The 13,959-nt window shown below is 37.1% G+C and overlaps 1 protein-coding gene across 2 annotated transcripts in view; it reads left to right on the top strand.

The window, feature by feature from the left end:
- Positions 1-13,959, top strand: part of LOC145987726 (frequenin-2) — a 534,394-nt gene that overhangs the window by 514,973 nt on the left and 5,462 nt on the right. Inside the window, exon 6 of one of the 2 annotated variants that reach the window (XM_083122324.1) lies at positions 7,454-7,539. In XM_083122324.1, coding sequence (XP_082978450.1) covers positions 7,454-7,539 — 86 coding nt within the window. Of the gene's footprint in view, positions 1-7,453; positions 7,543-13,959 lie in introns of both variants that reach the window. The other variant, XM_083122323.1, reaches the window with a different exon arrangement.

Here is a 13,959-nt window from a genome sequence, read left to right as displayed (position 1 = left end):
GGTCAAGATTGCCTTAATTTCTAGAGACTCAAGTAACTTTAACTCTATCCAGTCACCTTCAATTTGTATCGCTTTGCTACAGAGTGTCTCATTGTTTCTCAAATCGAAAATTGTTATAATCGACCCTTGCGTTGCATTCGATATATCAGCATTTGAAATATTGAAACAACCTAAGTATATATCTTTATACGATCTGCTGTTGTAGCTTGCATCCATAACAGAATTATCCAAAACCCACAACCTGTTGAAGATATCGATGTCGATGCCTTCGACACTCCTGAACGACCATCCAGCGAAAGGAATTTGCGCCTCCCAGCTGGGATAAGGGATTCCGACGTCATTGGCTGTTCCATTCGTGTACAGTAGTGTCACTGGTACTCCTTTTTCACGACGACTAAAGGCGTGGAACACTCTTGAATGATAGGTGACAGTTTTGCATATTTCGTGATTACTTTTGTCGTACAAATTATCATTTTTCATGCAGGTAAACTTCTCGTCAGGATCATGTACCTCGATGTTCGTACAGTTTTCGAAACCCTCCACAAGACACGCCAGAAAAATTCCAATTAATAATCTGAAAAGGAGAGAATTCAGTCGGGTTATTAATATTTGCCTTGCTTATAACAGAAGAAATGCATATTTTTCTATGTACAGGGAGGTCACAAAGTGGGCGTAACCCCCTGTATTTTCGACACTACGATGGTTATGGTTGAATGCGTGGTATGAAAACATACCTGATGGTTTAAGTGTCCGGAATATCGGTATGGAGATAGTATTTTTCGTAGCACAAGTAGCTACGCAATGGCCAACAATGTACTCGCTTATTTTTTCTCTCTCTCTCTCTCTCTCTCTCTCTCTCTCTCTCTCTCTATTTCTCTCTCTCTCTCTCTCTCTCACTCTCTCTCTCTCTCACACACACACACACACACACACACACACACACACACACACACACACACACACACACACACACACACACACACACACACACACGTACGTACGTACGTACGTACGTTTCAGTTGTACCGTACAACACTATGTACCCCACAGCTGAGCGCTCCTTGTCGATCATACGTCATGAGCAACGCAGCAATTGATTATTTAAATAAGTGCTGATAATGTAAACTTCGATTTTTGGATAGGAGAATTAAATTTATATCATTAACTGTTTGTCCTTTAAACAATTATTTTGTTTAGATTGATCAAAATTATTTAAATTGTTATGCGCAAAAAATTGCAGTCACCTGGTTTATCCGGTTACTTATTATAACTGCCCACGCGCATTTTTAGTTTTCATCTCGATTCTTTTGGTCGTGGATTGAAGTGTAAAAACAAACGCTTTAAGTTGGTATGTTCTGTATAAATGTTTGGTTTTCGTCCAGTTGGTGTCACACAGGCTGACTTGTCACACATTCATTTTGCGTGTGAGTGTAACAAGCAAAAAATGAATAGATTTGTGAATAAAGTAGACACCTTCCAACAAACGCGATACAAGTGAAGTTGAACTTCAAAGTGCTAAAACGTAAGTACTGAAAACAAAAATTCTGACTCCAGTTCCGGTGAACAGGCATGTTGGATATTTGAAATATGTTCTAAAAAAACAAAATGAATATCCTTGGCTTATTACAAAACACAAATATATAGGGTACAGTTCGTGTCAACAAATGTAACGGATACGATAAACAAGATCCTCGTAGATAATAATTTTGGAAACACTGCTAAAATAGCCGAGTCCGGTTTTTAGTAAACTTACTATTTACTGTATTTATTTGTTTATTATATAGGCCTACCTATTTATTAAAACATGACACGTCCGTTACTTTTATTACGTGGCTTGACTTAGGAGCTTCTGCAGTAGTGAGTGGTTTAATGTCTAATACATTATAAGTAATTACAATTCATGCGTGGCACAAATAAATGAAAGAGCGCAATCTGTGGTGATAAGAGAGAGAGAATGAGAATCGATGTAATTTTTAAGAAATCGCAAAAAAAAAAAGGATTGTATAAAAAGACAGGTCTGTGCATACGAGCATACCGGCAGTAATTTCTTTCCAATTCGGCCACTGATCACATTACGAAAAAAATACGAAGAAGTATATTATCTACGTACATTTCTACATTTTCTACGTGCGCTGTTTCACCGCATGAAATGACGTTATTGATTCGCTGTTTGGTTGCCAGCATACAGGCGGCAAAACGTGCATTTTTGGGTGATTTTAGTGCCGAAACTAGGCACCAACGATAAAAATGTTACCGAGAAAAGTTGCTTGTTTTGATCTCCTCTATAAGTTTCTGTGGTCCGTGGGTGCCATTAAAATGAAACCCTGTATATACATGTAATTTATATATATTTATGTTATTTATAATTTATATTATGTTATTTATTTATATTTTATATTCATATCTGGATGTCTCAAGAGTAGTTGAAATCTCCTGTACTCGAAATTTTACAAATATAACACTGGCCTTATCTGTTTACCTCCGAGTTCGACGTATACAATTAAACGCTGGTATCTTTCTAAATGCCTATATTTACGGAGTAAAACTGAATGGGTACATTAGATGAATATATAATACTAAAATAATTTTCGTTCACAGAGGCCAGGCGTCCCGTGTTCGAATCCCGGACTGGGCATGGGTGTTCTTTGTGAGTGCCTCTTCATTAATTTCACGATATCATTCACTCATCCTCATCGTCGCGATTAGCTAAAAGTTGCTGGAAATCAACGCTAAGTAAGATAGCTCAAATCAAATCGTTCGAAGAGGCGCACGTGCAGCTTGTAACGTTATTGCTTGCGCTAACCGACTGACTCGGCTAAATGCTGTGCTGCCCCCTGCAGCATGAAGATTCGCGCAGTCTCACTAGATTAAACAGTGCAAGAACACTGCTCTGACCGATTGATTCCAAATGAGCCATAAAACATCCTCACTCCTCACTGCTATTAAATATAAAATCAAAGCGTATAGAGATAGCTTACCTGTAGAAACGACGTGTCATCTTCCGTCCTAGATGTCGATAGAAGAAAGGTACAGATTTAATTCCACTGTCGTTGAATAGATTAGATAAAGCGATACGTAAATTCTTAAGAAGGCGCCGTCTAATATAACACGATGATATCAATGGGCACGATAAAGTAATATCAAGATCAAATTAGGAGGACGACGAGATCAGACTCTTCGACTTAACGAGACGAAACCGAGAACGAGACTCTTTCGAGATTTTAGTAAATTAGAAATGAAAATTTCGCCCAAATCCAAATTTCTTTACTGTGTAACCTATTCAGACATGGCAATGGTAAAGTTGACTGTTTTATGTAAACAAACACCCTGTGACTTTTGATCTCGCCACCGAAGACATCGAGACGAAACAGGCAAGCATTTGCAACTTGAGACGTCTAGCCTTGTTTCCCAATAGGGAAGCAGAACGAATATGGGAACGACCTAGCAATTGTATCATCCTTGTGGAAAAAAGCGTTTGACATATTTGTGAAAAGTAAAGCTTGCATGGAAACTTTGAATATTATGCAAATAAGGACTTGTATAAAGGACTTTGGGTAAAGCCACCAGCCGTCCTTAGAGGTATCAGACCAAATAACGACAATCGGCCCCCATAGCACATCGCATTAAGACGCCAGGGGTCCCGGGTTCGAATCCCGGCCTGGGCATGTATGTTTGTGATTGTCCATTCATCAATTTCATCATATCATCACTCATCCCTATCTTCGGAAATTAGCCAAAAGTAGCAGAAAAATCGAAGTAAAGTAAAGCAAATCAATTACCCAGGATCCATATAGGCCGAAAATATTACTGAATCGTGGATTCAATTATTTTTTGTGCAAACGCTATCACATTCGAATAGAGGATAGAAAATAATAGAAACTAAAGTAGCGAAATATCTCCATTTGTAATCGGGATATGTGCGTACTAGTCAAAGGAAACCCGTAGGCAGATAAAATAATTATCAGTGACAAATGATGAACTGTGCACGTTTCCATACACAAAGGATAAAATATATTTTTAGAGAGCTCGTTGCTACAAAACAAGGCCTCTACAGAAAATTGTTTGCTTTGTTGTAAAATTTTATCAGTAGATATTTGTTATATATAGAAATCAATAGGAAATTATACATTTTCAATTTTCAAAACATAAGGGTCTCTCATTTCCTAAGGCTACCGACGTCCCGATTAAGTTTGGACAGTCCGTCCATATTAATACTTATCGTTAAAATTTTCCGATTTCTTTTAAATAGCATTCAGACATGTTATATTTGTTATAAAAACCACGACTGATATGCATCATTAAAACAATTAAAATTTTCATTAGTTCAAACTGTGAGGGGAAAAGAACTAAATTTGTAGTTAGTTACAATAATTTGAACTTTCTATTTATGCTTGTTTCGTAACTCAGAAATAGACTAAGCATTCTATTAAAATGGATACTCTTCGTTTCATATGAATGTTTGATTTCAGAGGTAGCGTCCTCGCCTTGTAACCAAGGGGTCCCGGGTTTGATACCCGGTGGAGGCACATAGTGATTCGGATACCACTAAACTGTAGGTCCAGTCCGGAATATCCTTTCTGTGCATAAAGTGGACTTAAAACAACAAATCAATAAATCAAACAATCAATCAATTTAATTTCAGAGGGATATTATAGTCTTGTTACAAAGATTCGTAGTTTTGCATTTCTAGATTGTTTACAGCAGCAGCTTCAACGATGAATAGAAATGTATTTTTCTTACTTTCCCTCGCTTTTGGGTTTATTTAGTGTACTAAAGGTATTTTCTACTCCCGAGAGTTACGACGTCGAGATGAGGAAGTTCTGCCCACACCTCATTCTACAGCCAGCTGCGTTTCTTATAGCGTTGAATTGGTCGCTTTTCTGCTTCCCATTTCCCTTGCCAGCATGTAGGGCGCCCGCCGCAAGACTGGAAAAGAGCTATGGTTGCGATGAAGGTCAATGATGGTTAGGTGATTGATGATGCGCATCCAAGGAACACTCTACACAAAGCCGGAAGTTGAACACAGGACCTTTTGGCCAGATCGTTTGCGGGTCACTCAACATGCTTGGCCACCGAGGCGGTTAAAATAGCTATCAGATTAGTTTCATCCCATATTTTAAGAGGGCCCAGAATAAATTCCGATTTCAGTCCCCGTAAGTTTGGTAAGCTTGCATTTGGGTGAACGGAGTGATTTGACATAAATGGTCAGAATAAGCATCGTAGTAGAGGAAATAATTGGATAGGAATATTCAAATGCAGTGCTGTTTGTGGTTAGTCGATTCAAATGTTTCTTATGTGCAAAAAAGAGAAGGAATGGTCCAAAACCAGCCTGATGTATGGGAGGGAGAAGTTGAAAATCAATGAAATGAAATCGAAGCAAAGCTTTGATAGCAACAAAAAAGAAAAAAACATTAGAATAGGAAATGAAGAATTAACAAAAACAGAACTTTAAATACACTTGAATCATCATAATAGAGACGATACAGAATCAGACGTAGACAAGATTGGTCAATAGCTGCCAATTTTGTAAAGAAGTGAAGGATCTGATATTTAGTCTGTGACCAAACCTCAAGGGGAAGACTGACTGTTGTATTCCCACCAGCACAGTATAATGACCAGCAGCTCTCGACCACAAATCATGTTCCAGCTGTAGCGAAACTTAGCAGACTTGACGCGATTTCTTCGTTCCTCTCTAAAGCTCCCAGGCGCTGTGTATTGGAACGCCTGCACCCAATTGCTTCGAAGAGTTCTCAAGTAATTTACCACTTTGAATTGCGGCCGACAACGCTGGAGGGAGGATCATTTGCGGGAAATGCCGCTGAGAAATTTATGCTGGCCATAAAATTGCTGTCGAAGTAACTTGTTTTTAAGGGCGGCCATTCGTTTGCTCCGATCGAGAACACAAAAATCCCCTGCGACCACTGAAGGATTGGGTGCAAGGGGAGGAAACAAAGTTTACCATTTCGAAGGGAACGATTCTACAATGTTAAGACTCGTGGTGAAGATAAAAGACGACCAAAAGAAACAACAGGATTAAGAAGTGAGCAAGCAATGAACAGACACTCTTGCAAGTTAGTTTAGCTTGGATAAATGAAGGCACCTACACCGCATTTATTTAAACAGTGACGTGCTCAAGGGATGTTGATCGGGGGTTATAATCTCCAACAGGTCCAGCTTTAAAATGAAAGAACGTCAGATTAGAGCCTAAAATATCTCTGGTGCCATACGCTCAAACATTCGTTGCATTTACCTTCTCATCATTGTACTGTGCAATCAGAAAAATCATAAATTATGCTACTTAATATGTAACAATACCACAGTACTGTGAAAATTATTTGCGGCAACATATATATTTTTATTTTAAAAATTTGTTTCAATAATATTCGCGGCTGACTGAAATTTCACCTTACAAACAGCTTATAAACACAACCTTAACTTTGCAGAATTGGTTGGTTTGTGATAGTTTCATCTGCCTGCTGAGTTACCAACGGTTGAACAACATGCAAATGAAAAAAACAGATCAGATCTTGTGTTTCCAACTTATACGAGCAAAACTGGAAAGTTCTGAATACTGTCTAACGAAATATCTTCAATCAAGACGTTACTTCTTCTTGTATGTACGTATTGCTTGTATTGTAGAATTATTCATCTTGTAGTTTACGGTTGTTACAAGCACGTAAATACATTTTTGGATGTAACGTTTCGGGATAACACACACTCCCTTCATCAGACATTTATTCTTAATTTAAATGATGTTACAGTTATAACGTTACATCAAAAATTGTGTTTATGTGCTTGTAAGAACAGTAAACTACAAGAGAAATAGAACTTTAATTGGAGTGTAAATAAAAACACGTAGCTACATCGTCACTCCTTTGCCAATGTACACTCCTGTTCACACAAGGTGGCACATTTTATACGGTTGGACAGTTTGAATATGTGCCACTTTATCTGAACAGCAGTGTACAATAATGAAATATGTAAACAGGACGAGATAGGTAAGAGTGTTTAGGAACCTGTAAATATACTATTCCACACACACACACACCGAAACCGCAATCAATGGCGCCGATAACAATAGACAAATTGTTCATTGCTATTGTCGTACTTTTTTTTTCGTTCTTTGTGTTTTAATTAAATGGAATTGTACTTAGATTTGAGACGAGGCTCTGCACTGCTTCTTCTTCTCTTCTTTTTTCAATTCTTGAACTGTACAGTCGCAGACACTTCTGGATTGTAACAAACCCATTGGGAGTCAGTAGCATTGTTACAACCCAGAAGTGCCCGTGACTGTACATTAAGGTAAACAGAACGAATTGACATCGTGATATACAATTTGCCTCCTATTCATCATAGCCGTTGGCTGTACTAGTAGTGGGCATGGTCAAATTACGATTTGCAACAGCAGAAAGTGATTTAAACAACAAAATATAACCTTTTTTCTATCTTCCAGGGGCCTTCCGTCTATATGATGTCGACAACGATGGATACATAACCCGCGATGAAATGTACAACATCGTAGACGCCATATATCAGATGGTAGTAAGTATAAATACTTCTGCTTGAGTAGTCCTGCTACACCCTTCAACTGGCTTATAACGCAAGTAGCTAGTTAAGTTGCAACCTTAGTTGGATCTTATCGTTGGTCTTCTTTGTTGCCTTTGCAACTTTACGTATTGTGAAAAGAAATCGCTTTACAAAGTAAATTAAAAGAAAGACTGTACGTAATGTCCGGCTAAAATTGCATCCTAATTTAACACCATTATCACTAACATTTAGATAGCGTGTATAGTTGCTTGTTTGGGTATCCTGCAAGATTGTCTGATATTAGTAGTTTTGGTCAGTCGGGATCCATTGATATGATGTATAAAATGATGATGGTAACACTAAGGTTATGGTCACATTACCGTGTTCCGCGGACGGAAGTTATGGTGTCAGGAAAATTTCCAATGTACTGGTAGAGTTTGATATGCAGAATGCATCGAAATGCCCTATGATATATTGCTGTTGAAAAACCCCTTATTAAAATTATTATTGGAGAATGGTAAGAGGAGTGGGTTAAAGAGATTTTGGAAGAAAAAGAGGCGTATGGAGAGTTTCGGGCCCTGTTCTTAAGGTTGCTTGAAAAACGTCGCTTTTATACGCCTTGTGGCTAATCACAACTGTTAGGATGGATTAATAATACAGTATATGAATTGATGACCACCATGCCCAGTCCAGGATTCAACAATTGAAAATTGTCCACGGTCACAATTTTATCCCGATTGTGGTAGTTTTTTGATTGATATATCTCACAGTGATTTACATGTTTCTAAATCAGTTCAAAAACTTTTATTGTCCACTATTGCCACCCTAACAACGTAAGAAGTCAAGTATAGCGTGTACAAGGCATGGTAGTGTGTACTATGAAATGTTAATTCCTGAAACATATATAGAATGTAAGGGAACTATGAATGTCTTTAGCAATGCACAATTTGCTCTGTAAGATATTTTAATATGCATATATTTTACGTACTGCGTTCTTTCTGGTGGACTACGAAGTAGTCTTTGATATGGGCAGTCTCTGGGTAGATCCTTTGTAGATGCCCCAAAAAATCCGATGTTGACATCAGCATCATGAGGGAAATTGGTAAACCACTTAAAACGAAGCTATTTGAAGTCTGCAAGGCCAGATAATAGTGGCGATGGGATTCGATGCGTTAACCATTTGTCACACAATGAACATCTACCCGTAAAGACTTGGTGCCTCAAAGGGCTGTTGCATCATGCAGTTTAGTTTTTAAGTACCAAGTATTAACTTTTTTTCACTTCACTTCAAAATCATGGATGTTGATGAATGTGTTTGCTCTTTCATATGTCCATATCGTATATTTTCATTGTTGTGGTTAACCTAGAGAGATGGAAAATCGACTTTTTTAAATCGAATAACAAATAAATTTGAAGAAAGAACTCTCCTAATAACAAAAGAGTAATAAACAGAAGACGAGACCCTTCAAATACCAGTGTTTTAAAAAAATATTGTTTTTGTTTTACTTCATTCCCAGAATTTTAACCTCTGTCCAACGGAATAAAGTTTTTATATTAAAAACAGATCACTAGTTTAACTTCTATTTTTGCAGAATGGTGCCAAAGCATTGCTGAATTTATGTGTAAGCACAAAATACAAACAGTATACAGACAAATTGCAAGGATTCCCACCTTTTGGGAAGGTAGTAAATATACAATGCTATTTGGTAAGAATTATTTCCTGCATAGATAAGTGTATTTGATATATTGTTAAACCATCCAACCATGTCACAGAATCACTTATCACTCCACTAATCACTTCCCAAGTATTCTATATTCCACTGATTTTCTTCACATCACTTGTATTGAATGTAGTAATGTATCTACATATCAATAGGTTGAGTGCATGTTGTCAGTTTTGGAATTAGCAGAAAATTATAAAAGGCATATTATATGTTTACTCATTTGTACTACAAATGTCGTAATATTCATTTTTTCATGAACAGATTCACATTAATGCTAACTTTGCTACAAATCTAAGTACTATGTTATCAGAGTTGTTAATGAAAATAAGACATATTGGCAAAAGTTGAAAAGTTCGCTCGAGATATTTCGTTTCAGGAGTGTGTCAAGGATCAATTCATGACACACACATTTCTCCTTACAACTATGAATCGGAGTTATAATTTATGATACTTTGAAAAGAGTAATGATCGACCAGCAATTGATTTAGGAGCTCCTGGTGATGAAAATTTAAAGTAATTATCAAGAGTTGAACATTGTTATTTTAATTTGTTACATCATATTCAATCCATAAGTTTTTCATATAATAAAATACTAACTTAATATTGTACATCTTCATCACCACTCCACAGTAACAACTTTATCTTTTGAGGCAACCATATTGAAGTACAAGTAGCTATATGCCGCAGACTTGTTCCTTTCAACTTCCATCTTTACAACAGTAGCCTACTTTCTTTGTGATTCAATGCATGTAGTTGTGAATACTGACGTGTCAAGAAATAAACTCTGGCAGGCTGTTCATATTAAATCACTAGAGAAAATCTAAAACTACGTATAATAACCACTTTTCTAATGAATATGTCACAATATTCTGTTCAGTTTTGATGTTTTGAGCTGAAATGCTTGATCTGTACAATAGCACTCTCCACCGTTTCTTTGCAGGATACGCCTCTTGTTTGTCAAGTTGAGACTATGTCTCCAGTGATTATTACTGGCTTGGTTGTAGATTCGTCACAAAACAAGCACTCCGATTTTTGCTGTTTTTTCCCCATAAAATAGTGTTCGCGCCTGCTTCTTGATCCTTCTCAATTGAGAAACGAATCCGAAAAGAAAGAGGAATACTACCAGCAAAACACTGCGCTGTAACCGCTCTTGATGACGTCATAAAAACCTAAGTTCGACGTTTAATGTTCAACGCGACCTTTCAATGCCTACCATTTTCCTTGATGGTAAGGGCGTATCCTCTTGTGTTATTCGCTAGGCGGGTAGCAAGCACCCAGTAAATTAAACATAAATTATAATGCAGGAACAATTTCGCACGATGCTAATACCTGCTATCATAATAAGAGGCTTCTTCGCGCGAGAGATCGCTCCCGAGGTGTCGTTACAATGACGTTTATATCCTGTAATAAACTGAACATACAAACTCTCATTTCTTACGCCGTTCTAAGTTTTTAATGAAATATCTTCGTGTGCAAGGGCTTGAAACTTTATCGGTCCAGCTTCTTCCACTTTAACGAAATTGCATTTGACTTATTTTGCCTAGAAATCAACTTTCGATGAATTTTCATGAATCTAGTTATTGCCTTTCATAGCTCTAAGGTTTAAACTATTCAGTATATGGATCAGTTCTGAGAATATTACACTGTAAATATCTGCCCACGAGCACGAGCCTGTTCATACGAAATATAAAAACAATACGTAGCGGAATGGTTGGATTGAGTATTGCTGAACTGATACATGGTGGGACAGCGCTATCCTCACGTCACACGATTGAAAGCCTCTTGGCAAGCCATCGTTCACAATGGTCTGTTACGCCACCAATACAGAGCTAAACACAGATTATAAAAGGCATTCAGCCAAAACAAAGAAAAAAGAATTAACCACACACAAGATGATTGTCCTATCCATGTTTTCATTCGCTATTTGCACTTTACGTTCCTATAAAAAGTATGGTGTAAATAAAAGTCGGATCACACGGAACTACATTCCAGTAAGAATGCCCTAGCTGCCTGGCTGGCTGCTAGACTGGTTTTGGCGACTAGACTATGTTCTAACTGCAACTGACTTCTCTGTTAGATGTGGTGGTAACAGCCAATCAGAGCGAAAGTTAGGTCATGTAAAATTCTCTGTGAGTTTGGTGAGGAAAATTGTTTTTGTCTGTGCTTTCCGGATGTTGCTTATTTTTGTAAAGAAATAACATTTAGGAATTTATCCATAGCAATGATATTTGTACACAGCATGTGATTAGCCGATAATCTTTATTTTTACAACTGTATTAAATGTTTGACATATTTTGTTGAACCAAATATTTTTATATACGAATCCTGCGAATGTCATGTATAAACACATACCTGATTTCATTAAAAGCATGTTGGGTACACCTTGACTACCATATTTTCATTCGAGCACATGCTTTACTTATAATTTTGGCAATTGTAAGGAAAATAAGTAGCTATTCTCCTTCAAAGTACTAGCTCAAGTCGCTTCTCTGCGCAATGCCTGTTGGGAAAAAACTCTACAATCAAGTGCGGTAACGAGTATAGCACAGCGTGAGACGAAAACTATCAGATGAGAAAGTACCACACCACTAGTCCAAGTCCAACTGGAAAATCCAGCAGGAAATCTAGCCTCGTTTGATTCAGGTATAAGTCGAAGAGTATGATTTAGAGTGTGACTTAACAATGCATCTGCTGTTAAAGCTAAATAAAGGTTGTAACACAGACCTTCGTGTCTTGTAACGAAATTGCTCTTCAACAAACTCCCAAGTGTGAAGTGCACCCACCACACTCCTAGGTAGCGCTGGGGAGGGGTGCGTGAGGGTGCTTGCCCATCCCTTGTGTTCATGTCAGCCAACCCAATTTTCATTTATTAATAATAATAATTGTATTAGATTGTAGTAATATTTGCAATAAAGTCATCTACTTCTCCCGTTTTGGTGGTGTTGACGTACCTAAGTACAACATAGCTGTAACTGTGCTATATAAATGTCGTTTTTACTACCAATCAAAGATAATTTTACGATAGTCACGAGTATTTTTCCTGTTCTAGTTGCCTAAATAGCTTAGTCACGAAATTGATTATATTTTTTTTTTTTTTACATTAAAATGTATGTAGAGAAGTTCCAAATAGTCATAAAAGACGCAAAATCAAAGAAGTAAGAATAGGTGTGACCTTGCTCCTTACAAATATTTATAATAATTATCATCATAATCTGAATCACTATGTATCAGATTATATAAATAGGCTATATAAATGACAGTGGTTTTTTTTCTTTCGAATAAAATAATCTTCAATCCTGGCGCCGCGCGTAGTGAGAGTTGTGAATTAAATGCAGATAACTAGGTCTCGGAAGTTGAGGAAAAATCCTTTTTTTCCCTAGTGTCCGAAGACGAGGCCCAACATAATATATGTTCATTTTGGGTCATTGTAGGCCAGAAAAGGGTGGGTTTGATTTGTCCTTTTTTGCCTTTTTCGGCGTTTTTTGACTTATTGGTCCTTTTTTAGCCTTTTTTAGGTCTTAACGGCTTTTTTGTTTTGCAACTTCACCTTCTTTCGACTACGTTTTTACTGCCCATTCTTAATTCGAATCACCATCAGTTCATCACCTCTTAAACATCCTTTCTGTAGTAAAGAAATATATTTGAACCATTCCTGAAACGAGAGAAAAAACATTTTTGGATGACTGAAGCAGGTACGGTACAAGGTCCTTTAACCGTAACTTGTGTGGAAAGTCGCGCTGTAAGTGGCAACTTTATCTTGTTTTGAACCTTTCAGTTTTTTCGTATTGTGTGTTCCATACCACCAGAATTTTGTATTTTTTTAATTCATTAAATATGTAATTAAAACTGAAGTTATTAATTAATTTGGATCACATTTATACGTCCTTTTTTTCCGTTTTTAGGTCCTTTTTTGATATTTTAGGTCTTTTTATAGGTCTTCTTTTTGACAATTTATAGGTCTTCAACTTTCGAGCCCTACAGATAACTTTAGTCGGGAATAGGTTAGGTGTCAGGACATTTCAAGATCTCCCGGAAATGACCATCAACATGATTGTATACATCGTATACATAGACAGGAAATTATATGTTTATTTTGTGATATATATATACGATTGCATGATAACGAAAAACTTCATTGACATTCCTACTTCAGGAAATAGGCCAAGAGGAAATCAATTCCCCTCTAATAAGTATTTACAACCGCTATTTATCACTTGAGAGATAAGAGGCAGTGTACGCATTGGCGGCGATTAGGGGGGGTCGAGAGGGGCGGTTTGCCATCTCCCACTTTTTACAACTTTTGCTCCCGCACTATGCTAAATCTTATTTGCCAAGGGAAAGTCCTCTACTTTGCCCCTCTACTTTCGTCACTTTGCCCGCCCCCCAGTTTTGGAACACTGAGTGTACGTATGTATGTATTTTTATTTTATCGTGCTTGGTTATTTAATTTTCATTTTTTAGGTTATATGGCGTTGTTACAATGAGCATAGGTACCCTTTCGAAAACTTGGAACATCATGAATAATTGAATGTTTTTCGCTCTCATGGTCAGTTTCAATCAATGAAAACACATATTTACAAGCACTAGATTTTTGTGGTCCTTTTTTTCATAAGTTTTAATATCAGAAATTCCACAACTCTTATCGGTTTAAGTATCATATTTGGACCAGCATTTACTTGTGTAATTCTTGTTACTCAAGAGTGTTGTT

The sequence above is a fragment of the Lepisma saccharinum genome, chromosome 5 (genome assembly GCF_977018435.1).
Source record: "Lepisma saccharinum chromosome 5, izLepSacc3.1, whole genome shotgun sequence".
NCBI classification, from domain to species: domain Eukaryota; kingdom Metazoa; phylum Arthropoda; class Insecta; order Zygentoma; family Lepismatidae; genus Lepisma; species Lepisma saccharinum.
Note: the sequence above shows the minus strand (reverse complement) of the source record. Positions and strands in the feature narration are given on the sequence as shown.